Genomic DNA, 23909 nt, shown 5'->3' with positions numbered 1-23909 from the left:
TTAGCCAAAACGTCAAATCACGGTTTCTTCCCAGGTTGGATTATGATCCATGATGGTATCGTTTTTTTCTCCCCCATGTTGGTTTTTAAGACAATTTTGCAATTTCCTGAACAGAGCAACCAAAAACTTACTGCCGTAAAAGTTCAAGTAAACAACCAAAGTACCTATTCAAACTAAATGTAAAAACATGCACTAACTAAACTGCAAACAAGTATTTCTCAAATGAACACAATCAAATCAAGCACGGATACTGTACTGTAGTTTCAGCTGTTCTGAGGGATGATGGATCCTTGGCCAGGTCAAATATCACAGCATTAGTAATGCCTTTCCAACGCTTCCATGTTTTCTCCTGCCAGGCTCTTCACGTGCACTCCCCGTGTTTTCTGGATTCCAGTACACTTTTCGGGGTGCTTTCTTGATGGCGAAACAAAATGAAACTAAACTATTAAATTAAATCCAGGACATTAAATTCAGGTAACGTACTTGGTTAATACTTAAGGCTTGTGTGTGTGTTTTGTGCCTCAAGTATAGATACTTAAATTCGATTGAACAGCTCTGCTTTTGTAACTGACAGCCGATGTTAATATTCTAGGTGGTCATGATTCAGTCGTGAAATATTGACGATGATGAGTCGTCTTCCGCCTCAGTGTCCTGAGGGTAGCTACGAGAGACAGGTGAGGACTCGAGGTAAACGAAGTACAACATCGAGATGAAATCTGAGCATTTTTTTGGACGATCATTCCAGTCATGGCAAAACTGTTGAGTTGAGTGGGCCTTGTGCGTCACTGCCGCCTTGCTGCATGTCGCTTTTCCCATTTCTGTCTCAGACACCTTGTGGACACCAGGGTTAATTTAAACTGATGGTGCTCAGCATATCCGTGCGCTCGTTACTTTCCCTGCTCTCATTACGTCATTAAAAACGGACCGAGAGAACAGTGTTCGCTGCACGCTGGAAAGCGCAGACCAAAGTCCCAGACAGAGAGGAGACACAAAGTACGTAACCAGATGGTGAAAGTCAGCCAACAGCCATGGGAGGCCGAGTCAGTTTATCTGGGCGATAGCGTGTTTCTGATTAAGGCAGAGCGACTGAGCTAACACATCCATCGGGTACTCAAGAGACAGACAGTGAGAGAAGGAAAGAGTGCAAGACACAAAACAGACAGATGGTGGGTCTAACCTTCGAAACTTGTCTTTCATCTTCTCCAGATCATCTCGTGTTCGGCCCATCTCTGTCTGCATGTAGTGCTGACGGTTCTCAAACTCTGCCTCCATTGCCTCCATTTTGTGGGTAGTATGTGCGAGATGGCGGCGCAGGTCTTCATTCTGCTGTTGTAAGATCCTGGAAATATACACAGAAGGAAAAAAAAAGTTAAATCAATCAATCAATCAGTCAATACTGCTAATATTTTAGTACTCTAGAAACGGCTTGTTCCTTAAGTAAACTATTAGACCAATACATCCTGTCCTGTACATTACACTGAATCCAGCATCCCCAGTCAGTCCTAAACTTAATGCTTGTGTGTCTGCAAATCTGATCTCCTGTATATATGTGCAGGAATGTGCATATTTAACGAGGAAAGGGAGGGGGGTGGGTGGGTGAGAGAGAGAGAGCGCACACACACACACACGTGTGTGCATAAGGGCACTCTGTGCTGAGGGCAGTTGGTTGTGTGCTGAGGAGACAAGGGCAACTGTCATCAGACACAATACATCTGCTGTGTGCTACAAAATTGTCTCCTCAGTGCTCTCGCCGAAGCCCACTGTTTCTGGGGATACGCTGCTCTTTTACATTAAAGCCACTTCCCAGAATTCCTTACATTTGTAATTAAAGGAAAAGGCAACTTTTGTACAAAATCACCACAAATAGATAGATAAATATATAAAGTAATCGATCATGGAATTTATAGAGAAAGAACAGACCGCATAACAGTATCTTTTAACTTTTAATAATATGGGCTTGCGCTGAGCTCAGCGAAGATGCGTTCCGCCATACTGATCTACTGCGTGACGTCATGCGGCCCACCACTGAAAAGAACTCTTCAGTGCTTCATGGTAATAAGGTAAAAAACCAGTACAATCGCTTCTTCAAAGTTTCACCAAATGGTTTTATTTATGCAACTTAAAGCTCATAATACTGTATAACTTTGGTTGAGTAAAAACATGGAGCAAAAACATGGCTGAATCCTGAATGACTCCTATTTGGATTTGTCCTACCAAGCCTACTGCGCATGCGTGAAGCGGCTCGGCTCGGTTTTCCCTTTCGGGCGCTCTCGTTTTCTGTTAGAATTTGGTAAAGAAAAAAATAAATAAATATTATTTACCAGCTTACCGGGTCCATGAACATAAATCTGACAGCTGACAAGGTCGGGATATAAACGAATCGAATACAAGCCACCCGCCGGGACTCCTAATCACAGTGATCTGTCTGTAAACACTGTTTTCATGGGCCCAGTGACGTCACAGATCAGAGGGAGGCGCATTAACGAAAGATTCTGATTGGTTTATAGTTGCCCACAATCTCAAAATGGCTGCTTCCTCCAACTTCGGCTCCTCTGTCTCAATTCATGATTTCAAAGTTAAAAATATTTTTTCATGTTCGATATATAATGGAAATAATTAACGGAATTGATTACGTATATGTTTTTCTCCTGTTACACACCTGGTTTTGTACAAAAGTTGCCTTTTCCTTTAAACTAAAAACACGTAATCATAAACATTCTAAATAATAAAATATATATATATATGAGTGATTCCACGCTTATGGGTACTGAAATGGGGACATAAACTTCTCATATCATCTCTAGCCACTTTATCCTTCTACAGGGTCGCAGGCAAGCTGGAGCCTATCCCAGCTGACTACGGGCGAAAGGCGGGGTACACCCTGGACAAGTCGCCAGGTCATCACAGGGCTGACACATAGACACAGACAACCATTCACACCTACGGTCAATTTAGAGTCGCCAGTTAACCTAACCTGCATGTCTTTGGACTGTGGGGGAAACCGGAACACCCGGAGGAAACCCACGCGGACACGGGGAGAACATGCAAACTCCGCACAGAAAGGCCCTCGCCGGGGGGCGCTCGACCCTGAAGAGAATGGCAGCATAGTTGGAAGCTCCTGTTAACTTCGCACATAAAACTACCCCAAATAGTTTTCACCCCGCTATCTTCCTTGCTCTGACTATGTCAAACCCCCAGCCAGTAAAAGAGTGTGAAATTTTCGGAAAAGCACGTAAAGCAGGTAAAAAATCTTCGAAGAAACCACCGGAGGAAACTCTCAGCAACCAAGACAACATGGCGATAGCAGAGGTGCTAACCGAGCTCAAGGCCCTTCGGTCTGAATTTGGATCTAAACTCGATGCAATAGATGGACGTTTGAACGAAATGGCCAACTCTATTTTATCGGTAGAGAACAATCTTTCAGATATCAGTCGAGATGTTACCGCCAACGAAAAACGTATTGACGAGGCCGAGACTCGTATATCTGGCACAGAAGACAAGCTAAATCGCCTGGAAGCATCACTAGCAGCTGCTACCGAAAGAATTGCACAACTTGAATCAAAGACGGAAGATTTGGAAAATCGTGGGAGACGTAAGAACATCAGGCTCTTTGGTCTTGGAGGGAGCGCAGAGGGCTCACGTCGGCTCTTGGACTTCGTGCAAGATATGCTACCTGTATGGCTTGGATTGGACTCAAGTCAGCCACTCGTACTGGAAAGAGCGCATCGCACTCTGGGCGAAGTACGGCCGAACCAGCACAGAGCTGTCATTATCCGCTTTCTTAAATTCCAAGACAAAGAGCTGGCGCTCCGTTCAGCAAAGAATCGCGAAATCACACACGACGGATCCAAGCTGTACTTCACCCAGGACGTGTCTGTTGAAACCATGAAGCAGAGACGCAAGTTTGATGAAGTGAAACAGCGATTCCTGGACATGGGAACTTTCCGCGGCTTCCATCCTCATCCGTGCAAGCTGAGAGTACTCCACGAAGGAAAGATCCGCCACCTTTCCTCACCACAGGAGGCTGAAGATTTCTACCGTAGCACCATGGCTGGGGGTTCCCAGGTTGGTGCAAACGACAACGAGGGGTGAGCTTTATTTTTCTTATGTGATCCCACTAAGCCAAGCAAGGACTGTAAACTACATGGGACTCTATATATATGGATAACGATAAAGTTAACCCAAATGTTATTATTTCAGATCATCTTGCTGTGTTGACCAAGGTTTTTATTTCTCTTCTCCCTTTTTTTTTTATTCTTCCTTGTATAACTCAATTTACTCTACCACTTGGTCTGAAATGTTCATTCTATGGCTTATGGGATCCCCTATATTTCTTTGGGGTGGGGAAAAAAAAAAAAAGTTCTGACATCTTTGCGTGTGTTGTTTACAGGCATTTAATGTAGGCTACACTTTGTTAGACGGTATCAGGGTTGTTTTTGTAATTGGATTGCCTTGTCAATTGGGGACTTGGCTTTTGGGCTGGGGAGGAGGGTTAGGGGATGCTGAGAGAGATTTTTACTTTGTCTGTATTTTGGTTTACTTACTCTGTTGTTTATATTTTATGTATGTTCTGTTTTTTCTTTCTTGTCTCATAAGTGCAATATGTGACGCAACACTACTCACTTAACACATGGTAAACTCACTTAATGTGATAACTTTCAATGTCAGAGGCCTAGGTCACCCAATTAAACGCAAGAGAGTTCTTACGTTCTTGAAAAGCCAAAAAGCAGATGTAGCTTATCTGCAAGAGACGCATATGTCAAAAGAAGAGCATAAAAAACTGAAGAGAGATTGGGTTGGACAGGTTTACTTTTCAAGCTATACAAGCAGTAAAAGGGGAACAGCTATACTTATCCATAAAAACTTGCCATTTATAATGACAGAAGAGCACCACGATCAGGAAGGCAGATATGTCCTGGTCTGTGGACTGCTATATGGCCGAGAAACTATCCTGCATAACATTTATGCACCAAATGATGACTGCCCTAAATTCATGTCAGATATGATTACTTTATTCTCTCAACACCATAAAGATCTAGGAATAATTGCTGGTGATTTTAACTGTAACATGGATGGCAATCTTGATAAATCATCACACTTAATATCCAATCCAAATGCATCCAAAGCCCTACAGCTGGCATGCAACGATGCAGGTCTGATTGATGTCTGGAGGGAATTTAACCCTACCACCAAAGATTATTCCTTTTACTCCACCAGACATAAAACATATTCGAGATTAGATTACTTTCTTCTACCTCAAGACCTTCTGTCATCCGTCATGTCCTGTACTATTGGCCCAATTCTTCTATCTGATCATTCTCCAGTATATCTTAAGCTCGCCCTAGGGCAACAGAGAGAACGGACTAAATACTGGAGATTTAACGCCTCACTTCTCTCAAACAATGAAGCTTGTTTAAAAATAAAGCAATGGATAGGTCAATATTGGCAGGAAAATTCATTCTCTCCTGTTACATCTGCTGTAATTTGGGACGCGGCTAAAGCAGTCATTAGGGGACATCTAATTTCATATACAAGCGCTATAAAAAAGGCTGCCAATGAACGTGCTTCTCAACTTCAAAAAGAACTTACTACCCTAGAACAATCCCACAAACAATCACCCACAGAGGAAAACTTGAGGAACCTCAAAGCTGTTAGAGCTAATCTCAATATCATCCAAACAGAGAAAGTTAAAAAACTTCTGTTCTTCACAAGACAACGTTATTATGAATATGGAAATAAGCCCAGCAGACTTTTAGCTTATCAGCTCAAAAAAGAACAAACTGACCGTACCATAAAACATATACGTCAGGCAAATGGCCAATTAAGATATGATTTGCAAAGTATACAGTCCTCATTCCTGAACTTTTATAAAGAATTATATACATCAGAAAACCCAGTAGAGTCAGACATTCAGTCTTTTCTAGAGAAACTATCACTACCTTCTTTGTCAGATGAAGATAACGCACACTTATGTCGCCCTGTTACATCAGAAGAGGTGTTGGATACCATTAAGTCTCTACCATTAGGAAAATCCCCAGGACTGGATGGATATCCTGCTGAATTTTACAAGAAATTTTGGCCTGATATAGAGCCCCTTTTTATGCCTATGGTACAGGACTTTTTTAAGAAAGGGCGGCTCCCAGATTCTATGAAAACGGCTGTAATATCACTGATACACAAGAAAGACAAAGACAGTGCTGAATGCTCCTCATACCGTCCAATCTCTTTACTCACAGTTGATTTCAAAATTATATCTAAACTCATCACACGGAGACTGGAGAACCTGTTGCCTACGTTAATCAATCCCGATCAGTCAGGTTTTGTCAAAGCACGATATGCTTCAGATAACATTAGGAGACTGTTAGATGTCATTGACTACTCAGCCCTGTCTGGACACCAGTCACTGCTAATCTCACTGGACGCCGAGAAGGCATTTGACAGGGTAGAGTTTCCATATTTATTTGCTGTCTTGAAAAAATTTAATTTTGACGAATCATTTCTTGGGTGGATCAGGAGTCTTTATAGGGACCCTCAAGCACAGGTACGTGTCAATGGCACTTTGTCTGACAGATTTGGCCTATTTAGGGGCTGTCGTCAAGGGTGTCCTTTGTCCCCTCTCTTATTCAATTTGGCTATTGAACCTCTTGCAGAAGCTATAAGATCAAGTACAGATATTTTTGGCATTGATATTGGCAAAAAAAACAATAAAATTTCTTTATATGCAGATGATGTGATCTTGTATTTGTCCGCCCCAGAAAAATCAATCCCAGCAGCTCTAGACCTAATTAAGAAATTTGGAAGAATATCAGGCTACAAAATTAATTTAACAAAATCCAATGCTTGCCTACTTAACACAGACATTTCATCAGAATTAAAAAAAATATCTCCTTTTACCTGGACACAAGGTGGATTTAAATACCTGGGAATTAATGTTTGTCAAAACCTAAAAGACTTATTTCAGGTAAACTATACTCCTTTACTTAGCAAAATCAAAGAGGAATTGGAATACTGGAATCTGCTTCCCATTTCTTTTATTGGACGAATCAATGTGATTAAAATGAATGTACTGCCACGATTTAATTATCTTTTCCAGTCCTTACCTTGTTATTTAAACAAACCATTCTTTCAGTCAATTAACAAAATAATTAGTTCTTTTATATGGAAGAATTCCACCCCAAGAATCTCCTTGAAAACTTTAACTAAATCTAAAGAAAAGGGCGGGCTGGGCCTCCCAGATTTTCAATTGTACTACTGGGCGGCACAGACTAAGGACATAATTAGCTGGATACAGAATCGAACCACTGCTCATTGGACAGACATTGAAGGAGAACTTTGTTTTCCCAGCTCAATCATTACTCTGCCATTCATCAATAACATAAAAGCAATAAAATCAGTATCAAGAACATATGTAATAAGAAACACTCTTCAGGCTTGGAAAGATGTGAAGAGATTTTGTGGCTTACTTACCACCATTTCTATTTTAGCCCCTATATCCTCTAATCCAGACCTGCCACCCTCGATCGGGAAATCATTATTTACTAAATGGAAAGATCATGGAATACACAAGTTCCAAAATGTACTTGAGAAGGGTACCCTAAAATCCTTTGCAGACCTCAGATCTGAATTTGAAATCTCAAACAAAGACTTTTACAAATACCTACAGCTTTGTCATTATATAGCCACATTGGAAAATACAGGGCAAATGTCCCTTACTTTATCTGACATCGAAGAAATTATGGTCAATTCCACAACGCTGAAGGGAAAGATCTCTGTGATCTATTGGGCACTATTGGACTATAATAGCTCCTCATTGATGTCACTTAGAACTGTATGGCAGAGAGATTTGGAACAAGATCTTGATGACGAGCTCTGGACCAAAATATGTTGTAATGTTTTTGTTTCTTTATCCTGTAACAAGGTAATTGAGCAGAATTATAAATTTATGCACAGAATGTATTTAACACCAGTCCGTCTCAGCAAGATGTTTCCCACTGTCTCCCCGGAATGTCATCGTTGTAAAACATGCATTGGTTCACTTATTCATGTGTTCTGGAATTGGAGTAAATTAAAACAATTTTGGAATGAGGTACACAATTTAACAACCAAAGTCATGCAAATTGAATTCAAACTATCACCTTTACTGTATCTATTTGGTACAGATCCAGACGGTGCACTAGACTCTATCTCCAATAAAAGAATTGGCATAATAGCTTATGTAGCGAAAAAATGCATATTGCTTAACTGGAATCAAGCTACACCACCTACAATTAACCTCTTCAAATCAATAATGAATGACACAATGCAACTGGAACAACACACTTACCACTTGAAAGGTAAAGGGGATCTCTTTGCACAAACATTGGCGCCCTTGATCATCATTTGACCTAATTTGAGTGACATCTCACTTTGGCCTTATATATGACTTACGTCCATGTGTGCCATTTCTGTGTACCTTATTTTCTTCTCTAAGATAATAGTAATAATAATAACAATAATGCACTTTTTTTTTTTGCTATTGTATTTATTATTTATTTGTATTATTTCTGTTTTTTTTTTCCCTTGTCAATGTCTTCACACATTCTATATTGCTTAATAGCTATATTAATGTATTTGCTCTCTCTTAGCTTAACTGTTTGTTCTGAGTGTGTTGTATGTGTATATTAAAGAAAAAAACTCAATAAATAAACAATTGAAAAAAAAAAAAAAGAAAGGCCCTCGCCGGCCACGGGGCTCGAACCCGGACCTTCTTGCTGTGAGGCGACAGCGCTAACCACTACACCACCGTGCCACCACATGAACTTATTTTTAAAAATTCACCTAAAACCATTTCTTTTTTTACCATCAGGTCACAAAACATGTAATCTTTAATGAATGATATGTTAAAAGATAACTTTAATTTTCTGAGATGTAATAAAAACATATTTATATGCCAAAGTCAAGCCTATGAGTTCCAAAATGATGTCTGTTACATTACTTCTGTTACGATTGTCCATCTCGCGTCTGTTACAAATTAATTACAATCTAGCTCTATACCATGTTAATCTTATTGAAAGAATGTGTATGTTTATTCTACTACACATGTTTATTAATTATATTTGCTAAAACATCACCTTCCTATGTTTCAAAAAGTAATTCTACATTGTTAAAATTGAGAATATATATGTCCACAACACTTCTGTTACGTTCTGACTTTGGCATATAAATATGTTTTTATTACATCTCAGAAAATTAAAGTTATCTTTTAACATATCATTCATTAAAGATTACATGTTTTGTGACCTGATGGTAAAAAAAGAAATGGCTTTAGGTGAATTTTTAAAAATAAGTTCATGAGTTCATGTCCCCATTTCAGTACCCATAAGCATGGAATCACTCATATATATATATATATATATATATATATATATATATATATATATATATATATAAAAAAAAATCAGTCCCCAAATGCCAACCCCCCCGATCTGATTTTTCAAAAAGGTTCCGCAAAAATAACAGCAAAAACGGAGTCTCATTTATCAATCTATAATCAAGTTGTGTGCAAATGTTTATGTAACCCAAAACAAATAAATTCTCAGCTGTAACAAGATTAACTGTGAGCTACTGCTCACTTACGCAAAGATGCCTACCTGAAATTTTGAATTTCAGTATTCTTGAAAATATTTTTCTTTTTTTTTTTTTTTGCGCGGTCCGGTTTCCATCAAATCATGCGCTCTGATTGGCTCGCGAGTGGTCCGGAATCCTACGATCCGGACCCCGATTACAGACCTTTGGTGACTCGCTCGCTCACAACAACAAACAACTTTTTCTTCTTCTTTTGGCTGCTCCCGATTAGGGGTCACCACAGCGGATCTTTCGTCTCCGTTGCTCCGTCTTCCACATCCCTCTCTACCACACCTGCCACTTTCATGTCCTCTCTCACCACATCCATGTATCTCCTCGTTTTCGTGTGCCTGGCAGCTCCATCCTCAACATTCTCCTTCCAACATGCTCTGCATCTCTTCTCAGGATGTGCCCATACCATCTCAGTCTCATCTCTCTCAATTCCCAAGCTCTCCACATGTGCTGTCCCTCTGATGTGCTCGTTCCTTATCCTGTCCAACCTCGTCAAACCTTCACATCCTCAACTCCGCCACCTCCTGTCTCTTTGTTAAGGGTCCGGTCTCCAATCCATACATCACAGCTGGTCTCACTACTGTCTTATACATCTTACCTTTCACTTTTGCTGGGACTTTCCTATCACAAATGACTCCCGAAATCCTTCTCCAACTGCTCCACCCTGCCTGCGCTCTCTTTCTCACCTCACCATCGCAGCCCCCATTTTCCTGCACAGTTGACCCCAGGTACTTGAATTCACCAACTTTCTTTACGTCGCCTCCTCGCATCTTCACTACACTCTCATCCCCATTCTCACTGATGCACATGTATTCTGTTTTGCTACTGCTCACCTTCATTCCTCTTCGTTCCAATGCATCCCTCCATCTCTCCAAACCCAACTCAACCTCCGTTCTACTTTCACCACATATCACAATATCACCCGCAAACATCATGTTCCATGGTGACTCTTGCCTCACTTCGTCCGTCAAGCTATCCATCACTATGGCAAACAAGAAAGGACTCAAAGCAGATCCTTGATGGAGTCCCACCTTCACCTTGAACCATTCAGTCGTTCCAAATGCACACCTCACTGCTCTTTTACTGTTCTCATACATGTTTTGCACTGCTCTGATATACTTCTCATTCACTCCACACTCTCTCATACAATACCATAACTCATCTCTCGGCACTCCATCGTATGCCTTCTCCAGGTCTACAAACACACAATGTAGCTTTCTCTGGCCTTTCCTGTACTTCTCCATTAACATTCTTAAAGCAAAAATTGCATCCGACGTGCTCTTCCTTGGCATAAACCTGTACTGCTGTTCACAGATTGCTACCTCTCTTCTCAATCTCGCCTCTAATACCCTTTCCCATAGCTTCATGGTGTGGCTCATCAATTTTATCCCTCTGTAATTACTGCAGCTCTGTACATCTCCATTATTCTTGTATATTGGGACTAGCACACTCTTTCTCCATTCAACTGGCATTTTCTCATTTTCTAGGATCTTATTAAACAATCTCGTTAGGAACTCCACAGCCGTCTCACCCAAACATCTCCGAGCCTCAATCGGGATACCATCTGGTCCGACTGCTTTCCCAGTCTTCATTCTTTTCATGGCTGTCCTCACCTCATCCTTACTAACCAACTCTGCTTCCTGATTTGCTGTCTCCAACGAATCTGACCTTTTCTCTCTTGGATTCTCCTCATTTAATAAATCCTCAAAGTACTCCTTCTTAATACACTCTGTCAGCACATTTCCATTTCCATCTTTCATCACTCTTATCTGCTGTACATCCCTCGCTTCCCTGTCTAGCTAGTCTGTACAGGTCTTTCTCTCCTTCTTTGGTCTCCAGTCTTTCGCGCAACTCCTGGTATGTATCTATTTTCGCCTTCGCTGTACCGCTCTTTTTGCCTTCTGTCTCGTCTCTCTGTATAACCGCCTGCTTTCCTCGTCCCAATTCTTCTTTGCTAGCCTCTTCTCTTTCATAATTTCCTGTACTTCTTTGTGCCTCCTTCCCGATGACCACCCTAGCACCTTCCTTGCTGCCTCTCTTACTAGTACAGCAGTAGTATTCCAATCTTCCGGCAGACTTCCATGACCACTCAATGCTCGTCTCATTTCTTCCCTAAACTCCTTCTGATGTTCAACCTCTTTTAGTTTCCACCACTTCATCTTCGGCTCCACTATTTCACGCCTCCTCTTTTTCACTTTCAAGCTCATCCTGCACACGACCACTTGATGTTGTCTAGCTACACTCTCCCCTGCCATCACTTTACAGTCTCCAATCTCCTTCAGGTTACCCCTTCTGCAGAGTATGTAGTCCACCTGTGTAGATCTTCCTCCACTCTTAAACGTCACCCTGTGCTGCTCTTTCTTCTCGAAGTATGTACCGACTACTGCCAAATTCATCCTCTTTGGAAAAAAAAAAATCAACCACCATTTGCCCTTCCACATTTCTCTCTCTCACACCATATCTGCCCATCATGCCCTCATCTCCTCTGTTTCCTTCGCCAACATGTCCGTTGAAATCTGCTCCTATCAGCACACGCTCCTCCCTCGGTATCCTCGGTACACAACAAACAGGAGCAGTTTTTTGTCAACATTTATTTTCGCATCTCTCAGTATAATAGCATTAATTTTACAGCATGGACAGTGATAACGACAGTGTTCACAGCGAAAGCGAGCTTTACTACCATGATGAGATGAAATAAAAGAAAACATTTCAGGAGAAAGCCGAAAATGAGCTTGTAGCAGGTTTGTTCTAAATATGGTTTCCCTTTCGGGCGCTCTCATTTTTCTGTTAGAATTTGGTAAAGAAAAATATATATATATATTATTTACCAGCTTAAGATCGGTCCGTATTGTGAAATACCGTGATCTCAGCCCAGAGGCCTCGGTCAGTATTTTCAAGACCTCGGTGACTGTATTTCACGATACGGACCTCACAGCTGGTAAATAATATATATGTATTTTTTTTTTAATGAATTTCAGTAACACTAATTCATGCACATTTCCATTATGTAAAGATGCATATACCAACATATTAACACCTTAATTATCAAGAAAAATTATGAAGAGATGCATATATCAACAGAACACCTTATTGATCAGCAAAAAATGTTTTCTAATGAACTGGAAAAAAAAAAAAAAAAAACACTAGCAGCCGTACCCATTGTATTTTCACTCAACTCCGTTCCAGACCAGACAATACCAGAGTCATTATTAAGATAAATGGTGTTTGCAGACATTATGATTAATCACCAGTGTTACCCATCAAGTTATTGTGTAATTTTACATAATTTGGCAAAAAGCTCTTTGTTACCTTTAATTGATTCTAGTAACAAAAAAAAAATCCAAGTCTTTCCCACGCCATGTGGCGCATAGGGCGGTGCCAATTTCCGTTCGCCGTAGCCCTCGGCCTCTCTCCTATTACATAGCTAGGGTTTACAGTGGGGGGGGCGGCACGGTGGTGTAGTGGTTAGCGCTGTCGCCTCACAGCAAGAAGGTCCGGGTTCGAGCCCCGTGGCCGGCGAGGGCCTTTCTGTGCGGAGTTTGCATGTTCTCCCCGTGTCCGCATGGGTTTCTTCCGGGTGCTCCGGTTTCCCCCACAGTCCAAAGACATGCAGGTTAGGTTAACTGGTGACTCTAAATTGACCCTAGGTGTGAATGTGAGTGTGAATGGTTGTCTGTATCTATGTGTCAGCCCTGTGATGATCTGGCGACTTGTCCAGGGTGTACCCCGCCTTTCACCCGTAGTCAGCTGGGATAGGCTCCAGCTTGCCTGCGACCCTGTAGAACAGGATAAAGCGGCTAGAGACAATGAGATGAGATGAGGTTACAATGGGGGGGGCTAGTCTTCTGGTAACCGCGAGAGTTTGACTCCCTACTCGTATCTGTATTGCAGTGTGCCTTGCCAGATGGCAGTAGGTACCATTTTTACGATTAGTCTTTGGTATGACCTGACTGTGAGTAGAACTCACGATCTCCCGATTGAAAGGTGGACACGCTAACCACTAGGCCAAATCGCAGTCTAATAACAAAATACTCTTACCAAAAAAAATTTTTTTAATCATTCTACTGTGTTTGTGGTAATCTGGCATTCTAGTAACAAAATACTCTTACAAAAATGCCAAATTACCACAAACACAGTAGAATAATAATTTAATCAGTAGAATGATAATTAAATCTTTTGCCAAACACCAAACCATGTTGATCATACAACCCCGATTCCAAAAAAGTTGGGACAAAGTACAAATTGTAAATAAAAACGGAATGCAATAATTTACAAATCTCAAAAACGGATATTGTATTCACAATAGAACATAGACAACATATCAAATGTCAAAAGTGAGACATTTTGAAATTTCATGCCAAATATTGGCTTATTTGAAATTTCATGACAGCAACACATCTCAAAGAAGTTGGGACAGGGGCAATAAGAGGCTGGAAAAGTTAAAGATACAAAAAAGGAACAGCTGGAGGACCAAATTGCAACTCATTAGGTCAATTGGCAATTAGGGCTGTGCCGATAGACGATGCCATCGTCCATCGACGATGGTGGTCATCCATCACGATGGAGAGCCACCATCGTGATACCACGCCCCCTCCTGTCATAAACATGCATATACAGTATCATCTGGGCCTATTTAACCTAAAAAGTTAGTTTTTTGTTAGTTTAGTTAGTTTTGTTTAATATATAAATATATTATATGACATATAATTATAAATACATAATTATATAAATCATTATAAAGTAATATCCTATTACCGCTTGTTCACGTAGGCTATGGTGCAGGGACGTGCTAGTGAACATAACATGTGGTTACACAAATACAGTATGCTACTAATAATACATTTTGACTTCGTTTTTTAGCCTACACTATACTTTTAATGTAAAATTTGTCATGTTGTTCAAACAAATAGCCACTATTAACGACTTCAGTCGGGAAATATTGCACCCCAAACGGCAGTGAAGCGCGGACTTCGGCAGAAGTCAAATAACTTTAATCTGGTAAATAGCCTACTTTCAGACTCAAAATGGTTCACTCTAAGCCATAATGTCAAACCCAATGGAAGAATGAAGGTGATTCTGACAAATGTAAAGACAGTAAAAAAAAAAAAAAAAAAAATATTAAATCATGATTTTAAAAGCTGGTGCAATAATTCAAACACTAATAAATTGGAAAAATTAGCGCGTTCAAGTGCGCACTAAAGGCCGAAACGCATCTTCAACTGATATGGTGTAAATAAACAATGAGTAATAGCTTAAGTGTAGTTTCTTCTCATAGTTTGAATCCTAGTCTTTCATTGTTAGAGCCGATTAATATCTTGCCGTGATCAGTGAGTGCTCGGGGAGGTTCATTTCCACCTGCACTTTGCGCAGCTCATCTCTCCGAAGCCAGCTGTGCGCAAACGCAGTGTTGACTGCTCGGCAAACTCCAAACGCTCGGTCTGTACTGGCCCTCTGTTGCGCAAGCGAGTTGGTTATGGCCAGGTTAAATTGTGCCCAAAACAACTTAACCACGGCCATTTCAATTGTCTGATGACTGTGACAATATTTGCCCCGTTGTTATACAGGCGATCTTTTTCTCCTCTATTTTCCATTCGGCAAGTGTCTCGCGCAATGCGTCCGCTGAATGTGTCTCTGGCATGAAACTCGTCTGCAGGCATTTGGACTGCATTGCCCACTCTCGGTCCACATAATGTACGGTAGCTGACATATAGGGCATCATGTTGCAGCTGGACCACATATCCGTTATCAAGGCCAAATATTCCACATCACCTAGCGCTTTTTTTTCTTTACGTGCCAAAGCCTCGGATGAGTATCTAATACTTTTAATAATAATATATTTAATAATAATAATAATAATATATTTAATAATGTGGTATTAAAATCCCCCCGCCCACGATATGATCGTCCATCACGATGTTTGCACTGTAAACATCGTCGATGCCAATTAAGGGGACATCACACAGCCCTATTGGCAATAGGTCATTAACATGACTGGGTATAAAAAGAGCATCTTGGAGTGGCAGCGGCTCTCAGAAGTAAAGATGGGAAGAGGATCACCAATCCCCCTAATTCTGCGCCGACAAATAGTGGAGCAATATCAGAAAGGAGTTCGACAGTGTAAAATTGCAAAGAGTTTGAACAGATCATCATCTACAGCGCATAATATCATCAAAAGATTCAGAGAATCTGGAAGAATCTCTGTGCGTAAGGGTCAAGGCCGGAAAACCATACTGGGTGCCCGTGATCTTCGGGCCCTTAGACGGCACTGCATCACATACAGGCATGCTTCTGTATTGGAAATCACAAAATGGGCTCAGGAATATTTCCAGAGAACATTATCTGTGAACACAATTCACCGTGCCATCCGCCGTTGCCAGCTAAAACTCTATAGTTCAAAGAAGAAGCCATATCTAAACATGATCCAGAAGCGCAGACGTCTTCTCTGGGCCAAGGCTCATTTAAAATGGACTGTGGCAAAGTGGAAAACTGTTCTGTGGTCAGACGAATCAAAATTTGAAGTTCTTTATGGAAATCAGGGACGCCGTGTCATTCGGACTAAAGAGGAGAAGGACGACCCAAGTTATCAGCGCTCAGTTCAGAAGCCTGCATCTCTGATGGTATGGGGTTGCATTAGTGCGTGTGGCATGGGCAGCTTACACATCTGGAAAGACACCATCAATGCTGAAAGGTATATCCAGGTTCTAGAGCAACATATGCTCCCATCCAGACGACGGCTCTTTCAGGGAAGACCTTGCATTTTCCAACATGACAATGCCAAACCACATACTGCATCAATTACAGCATCATGGCTGCGTAGAAGAAGGGTCCGGGTACTGAACTGGCCAGCCTGCAGTCCAGATCTTTCACCCATAGAAAACATTTGGCGCATCATAAAACGGAAGATACGACAAAAAAGACCCAAGACAGTTGAGCAACTAGAATCCTACATTAGACAAGAATGGGTTAACATTCCTATCCCTAAACTTGAGCAACTTGTCTCCTCAGTCCCCAGACGTTTACAGACTGTTGTAAAGAGAAAAGGGGATGTCTCACAGTGGGAAACATGGCCTTGTCCCAACTTTTTTTGAGATGTGTTGTTGTCATGAAATTTAAAATCACCTAATTTTTCTCTTTAAATGATACATTTTCTCAGTTTAAACATTTGATATGTCATCTATGTTCTATTCTGAATAAAATATGGAATTTTGAAACTTCCACATCATTGCATTCCGTTTTTATTTACAATTTGTACTTTGTCCCAACTTTTTTGGAATCGGGGTTGTAAAATAAGGCACTGATTTGTGATCAAAAACTGAAGAGACACTGAACCGAGAAGTGAATCTAGTGCTGGACATTCCTCTAAGTGAATAAAAATCAGTTAGAAGTCAAAATGTGTTCAACTCATTTTGACCAGCTTCTAGGTTATCTGCATGTGATCACCGATTCTGCACAAAAACCTTTTTGGTACACTCTACATAAAATGTCAGAAACGTTCAGACAAGCTATGCACGATATTTATGCACAGTTTGCAGTGTGCGTATTCATTACCCTTCTTACTGGATATTATACAGGGCCGTTCAGTTGTATACCACAGGAGAAACACTTGGGATCTTCGTTGTACTTGTCCCGACACTGAGCGTTTCATGTTTTCAAACGTGTTCTATTGATACATCATGCTGGCAACACGTGGTGTCGAGCGAAAAATAGCGTGAACAAAGACACGGTATCTACGCATGCACACAACACAACACATGCGTGGTCGTTGTAAGCGTGCTGAAATCACAGGCAGCACTCGACTGTGTATGACGCAGCGTACGCTCAGTGATCTGCACACACAGCTGTTCTGCGAGCATCTTATCTACGTTCAGGTAGCGGCGGTGGACTGACACGTATATCTAGTCGAGTCCACACAGATTGTCAAGCTAGTCGAAGAGGCACGTCGCATGGATTGAAAACGTCTCGTAGACATAACTCGTCGGAAAAAAATGTAGAGCTTTCTCAACTGGTCCGTACAGAATAACACCCTTTGCCCTAACATCATATTGACAACTTTTCCGTACAAAATACGGCCAATCCGTATTGGGGGGGGGAGGCACCTCTCTCCCAGCTCTCGCTCGTATCAGAATGCAAGCAATCGAAGGAATAGGACACTTATGATTAATGTTGACTTTAACAAATAATGAACCCTGAAACAAGTAAGTAAAGAGCAGTGTCTCTCCCCAGTGGTTTCAAATCGCATCCTGGTAAACTGACATTTTGAAAAAGAATTTTGCTTCTTGAAATGGCGTCAAAATCCACCCTGTATGTTTCATAAATACATTTCACTCAGTAAACAGGAAGTCGATGTGCAACAGACCTGAAAAAGGTATACATAGTATAGAACCCCAAGCTGAAGTTTGGTACCAAGTGGCTGTGATTTGTGGTTGCTGAGAAAAAGGGTGTTTTGGACGGACAGAGATAAACCAGTATCCCCCCCCCCCCCCGGAACGGGGGTATAATTAGAAATGTTTTGGAAACGTTGATTGATTTTGGACACTCGCGTGTACATGCGGATCACCAACATCCCGACACAGCTCATTTGCTTTAAGTGACCGTGACAAAACTTCATAAAAAGTTCAAGCACACAGGGGGTTGAAACAGAAAACGACTACGAAACAGTGACTACGTTTACATGCACATTCAAATCGAGCTGCTGTCGGTAATCGAGCTGAAGGTCCCAGCAGGGTGCCAGAGAAATCCAATCCTACATGCACACAATGAAATCGGGCTATTGTGTGAGGTGCATTGTGCACCCAAGCCACAGGTGGCGCTACACGCCCCATCGTGTTGGTACACTTCCGGTTGTCGTCATGAAGAAGAGCTATTCAAGAGTGTAAACAAAGTTATCAGTTCCGTGTTCTCCATTGCGCGTTTTTCTCCCGTCCATGAATTTTAATATATTCAACTCCTTAAGCTGAATGAGCATGAACTCTGTCTCCTCATTGCTCCAGAAGTGCACGTTTCTGCTCGCCATTTTCTCTTCTTCGTTTGTTCCTCCTGACCTCTTCTGCTGCTCGCTACTAAACATGCCTGTGTTACCTTCTGGCTCTCTCCTTTTAGTTATGCTGTCATAGTTAGTTGCCGGAGTCCCTGCTTGTACTCGGTGCAATATGTATACTGTTCCTACTTATTCAGGTGACATTGGGCATACCTAACAACCTGTGTTTTCTTACCCCCCCCCCCCCCCCAAATCTGTCCCTCTGAGTTACATGGAGTCAACAGGAAATATTTTGGTGGAGACGGTGGGGACCTCGACTGGCTATCGTAGCCTGCAGGGAATCGGCCGTCAGACATTCTGTCGCATGTCCCAGACCCGGTGAAATGTAACTGAATTGTCTTGGCCAGGCCTAAGGGTCCCATCTGCATCTCATCATTGCTGAGGAGTGTGCTCCCATCACCCAATCAAGCATCCAGCCAGAGCAGGTCATGATATATTTTTTACCATATTAACATGCCATTGTGTGTTATGCCTGATGTAAAGACTCTCGTCTCTGCGAGCCTACCACACAGATTTAATACTTGTCATTTTTAGGGCATACCTAACAACGTGTTTTCTTTCTCTCTCTCCCCCCCCCCCCCCCCCCCCATCTGTCCCTCTGAGTTACATGTTGATCCTGGGATTGAGATGCTGGCCTCTTCTGCCCCTCGGACCTGCTTGATCCATCCTGGTGCCCTGTGTCTGGTCGGAGTTTTATCGCACCGCTCCTGTGAAGGACGGCCCCGTGAGGACAGTTGAGGGTTATACCTGTTAAAACTGTTAATATTATAGTCAGGCTGTCTGTTGTTGCCCAAATGAGGATGGGTTCCCTTTTGAGTCTGGTTCCTCTCGAGGTTTCTTCCTCATGTCGTCTGAGGGAGTTTTTCCTTGCCACCGTCGCCACAGGCTTGCTCATTGGGGATAGATTAGGGATAAAATTAGCTCATGTTTTAAGTCGTTCAAATTCTGTAAAGCTGCTTTGCGACAATGTTTATTGTTAAAAGCGCTGTACAAATAAACTTGAAACTTGATTTGATACTACTGTTGTCATGCCGACCGAGGCTGTTGTGTTTCCCGCTTGTGGTCTCGTCACTCGTCACTTCCGGAAGGGGCAGTAAGTAGCTCGACAACTAGCTCGATAGGGTATACATGCACCAAGTAGCTCGGCAGAAATCGCATAATCTAGGTCGTGTAGCTCGATTCCGAGAAATCAAGTGTGGTTCAATTTCAGCTGAATTAAGGTGTATACATGGCATTTAGAACTTCGATTTCAGTCGAGCAACGGCAGAAATTCGATTCTCTCTATGTGCATGTAAACGCACTGACTGAAAGCCAAGGCAGAAAGGAAGAAGTGCAAGTTATTCTGACCCACTTCTATACCAATAAATATTTAGCAGTGTATCAAGTCAAACGCAAAAGGTCGAAATCTAGAGACAAATTACAGAAAAAAGATGAAGTACAGCCCCAAATCAGAAAACGTTGGGACGGTATGGAAAATGCAATTAAAAGAAAAGAAAGCTGTAATTTCTAAACTTGCTTCGACTTTTATTTCACTGCAGACAGTATAAACTCAAGATATTTCGTGTTTTGTCTAGTCAATGTCATTTCATTTGTTAATATACATCCATTCCTGCATTTCAGGCCTAAACCACATTCCAAAAAAAGTTGGGACGAGGGCAATTTAGGACGAGTTAAAAAAAAAAAAAAAACGCGATTTGAAACAGTTGATTGTAATCATGATTTGGTACAAAAATCAGGAAAGACCTCGTCTCTGAGGAGCAAAGATGGGCCGAGGATCTCCAGTTCATCGTAAAATGCATGAGCAAATTATTGAAATGTTGGAAAACAAATGTTCTTCAGAGAACAATGTGAAACGATTTGGATATTTCATCCTCGATGGTGCACATCATTAAGTGGTTCAAGGAATCTGGAGGAATTTCAGTGGATAAAGGCCAAGGGCGCAAGCCTAAGCTGAACACCTGTGATCTCCGATCCCTCAGACAGCACATCATCAAGAACCGTCATTCATCTATAGCTGATAGAACCACATGGGCTTAGGATTACTTTGGAAAACCTTTGGTCAAGCTACAATGGTTACATCCACAAACGGCAGTTAAAACTTTACTGTACAGAAAGGAAGCCGTATGTTAACTGTGTCCAGAAGCACTGTTGATTTCTCTAGGCTTGGAGACATCTGGGCTGGACCATCACAGTGGAAACGTGTATTGTGGTCAGACGAATCGGTATTCCAGGTCTTTTTTTTTTTTTTTAGAAATGAAAGCCGTGTGCTCCGGACCAAAGACTAAAAAGACCATCCAGACCGTTACCAGCAACAAGTCCAGAAGCCAGGGTGTGTCATGGTATGGGGTTGTGCCCGTGCCCTTGGCAAAGGTAACTTGCTCTTCCGTGATGGCAGCATTAATGCAGAAAAGCACTTTGAGATTTTGGAGCAACGTATTCTGCCATCAAGACGACATCTTTTCCAGGGAGATTTCAGCAAGACAATGCAGAACCACATTCTGCACACATTACAAAGGCAGGGCTGCCTGTTCTCCCTGTCCCTAATCGAGAATGTGTGGCGAATTTGGAAATGAAAATATAAAACCACAACCCCGTAATGTTGCACACATTAATACCTGTTTGCAGGAAGAATGGGACAAAATAACACCTGAAACGCCTCATCACTCGGTGTCTTCAGTCCCTAACATCTTAAGTGTTGTGAAAAGGAATGGCAACATTACAAAGTGATAAATGCTTTACTGTCCCAACATTTTATGAAATGTGTTGCAAGAATCAAAATGTATTTATTTATTTATTTGGGGGGGGGGGGGGGGGGGGGGGTTTAAAGACAACAATATTCATTTGATAAAACAAAATTTGTTGTATTATTTTATTTTGAGTGCAATAAAGGCCAAATATAATGAACAGATCATTGTTGCTGGTTTTAATTTCAACATACAATCCCAGCTTTTTCTGATTTGGGGTTGTAGATGTAAATCAAGTGAGCTGAAAAGAAAATGGTGCGACAGGAAAACAGATCTACACTGCACCCAGATGATCAAACACACAAAGCATGTCACACAGGGAAGTGATAGTGTTAAAAGACGTCATCACACGTAACATAGTTCAAGGCAACCATTCATTCTCCAGTCTTTACAGTGGTGCTTGAAAGTTTGCGAACCCTTTAGAATTGTCTATATTTCTGCATAAATATGACTTAAAACATCATCAGATTCTCACACAAGTCCTAAAAGTAGATAAAGAGAACCCAGTTAAACAAATGAGACAAAAAATATTATACTTGGTCATTTATTTATTGAGGAAAATGATCCAATATTACATATCTGTGAGTGGCAAAAGTATGTGAACCTCTAGGATTAGCAGTTAATTTGAAGGTGAAATTAGAGTCAGGTGTTTTCAATCAATGGGACGACAATCAGGTGTGAGTGGGCACCCTGTTTTATTTAAAGAACAGGGATCGATCCACGTCTGAGCTTCACAACACATGTCTGTGGAAGCGTATCATGGCACGAACAAAGGAGATTTCTGAGGACCTCAGAAAAAGCGTTGTTGATGCTCATCAGGCTGGAAAAGGTTACAAAACCATCTCTAAAGAGTTTGGACTCCACCAATCCACAGTCAGACAGATTGTGTACAAATGGAGGAAATTCAAGACCCAGGAGTGGTCGACCAACAAAGATCACTCCAAGAGCAAAGCGTGTAATTGGCGGCGAGGTCACAAAGGACCCCAGGGTAACTTCTAAGCAACTGAAGGCCTCTCTCACATTGGCTAATGTTCATGAGTCCACCATCAGGAGAACACTGAGCAACAATGGTGTGCATGGCAGGGTTGCAAGGAGAAAGCCACTGCTCTCCAAAAAGAACATTGCTGCTCGTCTGCAGTTTGCTAAAGATCACGTGGACAAGCCAGAAGGCTATTGGAAAAATGTTTTGTGGACAGATGAGACCAAAATAGAACTTTTTGGTTTAAATGAGAAGCGTTATGTTTGGAGAAAGGGAAACATTGCATTCCAGCATAAGAACTTTATCCCATCTGTGAAACATGGTGGTGGTGGTAGTATCATGGTTTGGGCCTGTTTTGCTGCATCTGGGCCAGGACGGCTCGCCATCATTGATGGAACAATGAATTCTGAATTATACCAGCGAATTCTAAAGGAAAACGTCAGGACATCTGTCCATGAACTGAATCTCAAGACAAGGTGGGTCATGCAGCAAGACAATGACCCTAAGCACACAAGTCGTTCTACCAAAGAATGGTTAAAGAAGAATAAAGTTAATATTTCGGAATGGCCAAGTCAAAGTCCTGACCTTAATCCAATCGAAATGTTGTGGAAGGACCTGAAGCGAGCAGTTCATGTGAGGAAACCCACCAACATCCCAGAGTTGAAGCTGTTCTGTACGGAGGAATGGGCTAAAATTCCTCCAAGCCGGTGTGCAGGACTGATCAACAGTTACCGGAAACGTTTAGTTGCAGTTATTACTGCACAAGGAGGTCAAACCAGATACTGAAAGCAAAGGTTTGCATACTTTTGCCACTCACAGATATGTAATATTGGATCATTTTCCTCAATAAATAAAGGACCAAGTATAATATTTTTGTCTCATTTGTTCTACTGGGTTCTCTTTATCTACTTTTAGGACTTGTGTGAAAATCTGATGATGTTTTGGGTCATATTTATGCAGAAATATAGAAAATTCTAAAGGGTTTACAAACTTTCAAGCACCACTGTATGTGTGATAGGGTGATTTATGTTATTTAGTCTGCTTATGCATAAATTTATACCCTCAGGAGCATGCAGATGACATCCAATTTCTTGTGTAAAGTGCACCTACAGTCGTGGTCAGAAGTTTACATACACAGACGAGTGTCATCATGTCATGGCAATATTGGGTTTCCAAGGATTTCTTTGAACTGTTCTGTGGTAGAATGAATGTACAACATACATCTTTAATAATCTTTAATCTATAAAAAAAAAATAATAATTTCGTGGAGAAGGTTTAATTTATTTTGGGTTTTCTGAAATCAACACCGGGTCAACATTATGCATATAGGGTAGAAATACACATACAGCACACTTAAGTTTCACTTTGACCATGCACTTTTGGTAGCCATCAACAAGCTTCTGGCAGAATTCTGGCTGGATGTTCAGCCACTCTTCTTGGCAGAATTAGGAGAGTTCAATTAAGTGTGTGTGTGTGTGTGTGTGTGTGTGTGTGTGTGTGTGTGTGTGTGTGTCCGTCCCCTGGCACAGACCAG

At 41.4% G+C, this 23909-nt stretch overlaps 1 protein-coding gene and 1 long non-coding RNA gene across 7 annotated transcripts in view; one reads left to right on the top strand and one right to left on the bottom strand.

The window, feature by feature from the left end:
• LOC132889253 (uncharacterized) overlaps positions 1-21417 on the top strand; it is a 31190-nt gene extending 9773 nt beyond the window's left edge. For 2 of the 3 annotated variants that reach the window (XR_009655033.1, XR_009655034.1), the window contains exons 2-4: positions 357-474; positions 593-687; positions 18877-21417. This is a non-coding gene — a long non-coding RNA (uncharacterized LOC132889253). The remainder of the gene's footprint in view (positions 1-356; positions 475-592; positions 688-18876) is intronic. The other variant, XR_009655035.1, reaches the window with a different exon arrangement.
• The window catches only part of tjap1 (tight junction associated protein 1 (peripheral)), a 247775-nt gene that overhangs the window by 37248 nt on the left and 186618 nt on the right, over positions 1-23909 (bottom strand). For all 4 annotated transcript variants that reach the window (XM_060925556.1, XM_060925555.1, XM_060925558.1 and 1 more), the window contains exon 5: positions 1178-1339. In XM_060925556.1, coding sequence (XP_060781539.1) covers positions 1178-1339 — 162 coding nt within the window. The remainder of the gene's footprint in view (positions 1-1177; positions 1340-23909) is intronic.

Source organism: Neoarius graeffei, chromosome 7 (genome assembly GCF_027579695.1).
Source record: "Neoarius graeffei isolate fNeoGra1 chromosome 7, fNeoGra1.pri, whole genome shotgun sequence".
NCBI classification, from domain to species: domain Eukaryota; kingdom Metazoa; phylum Chordata; class Actinopteri; order Siluriformes; family Ariidae; genus Neoarius; species Neoarius graeffei.
This window is presented reverse-complemented; position numbering and strand designations above follow the sequence as displayed.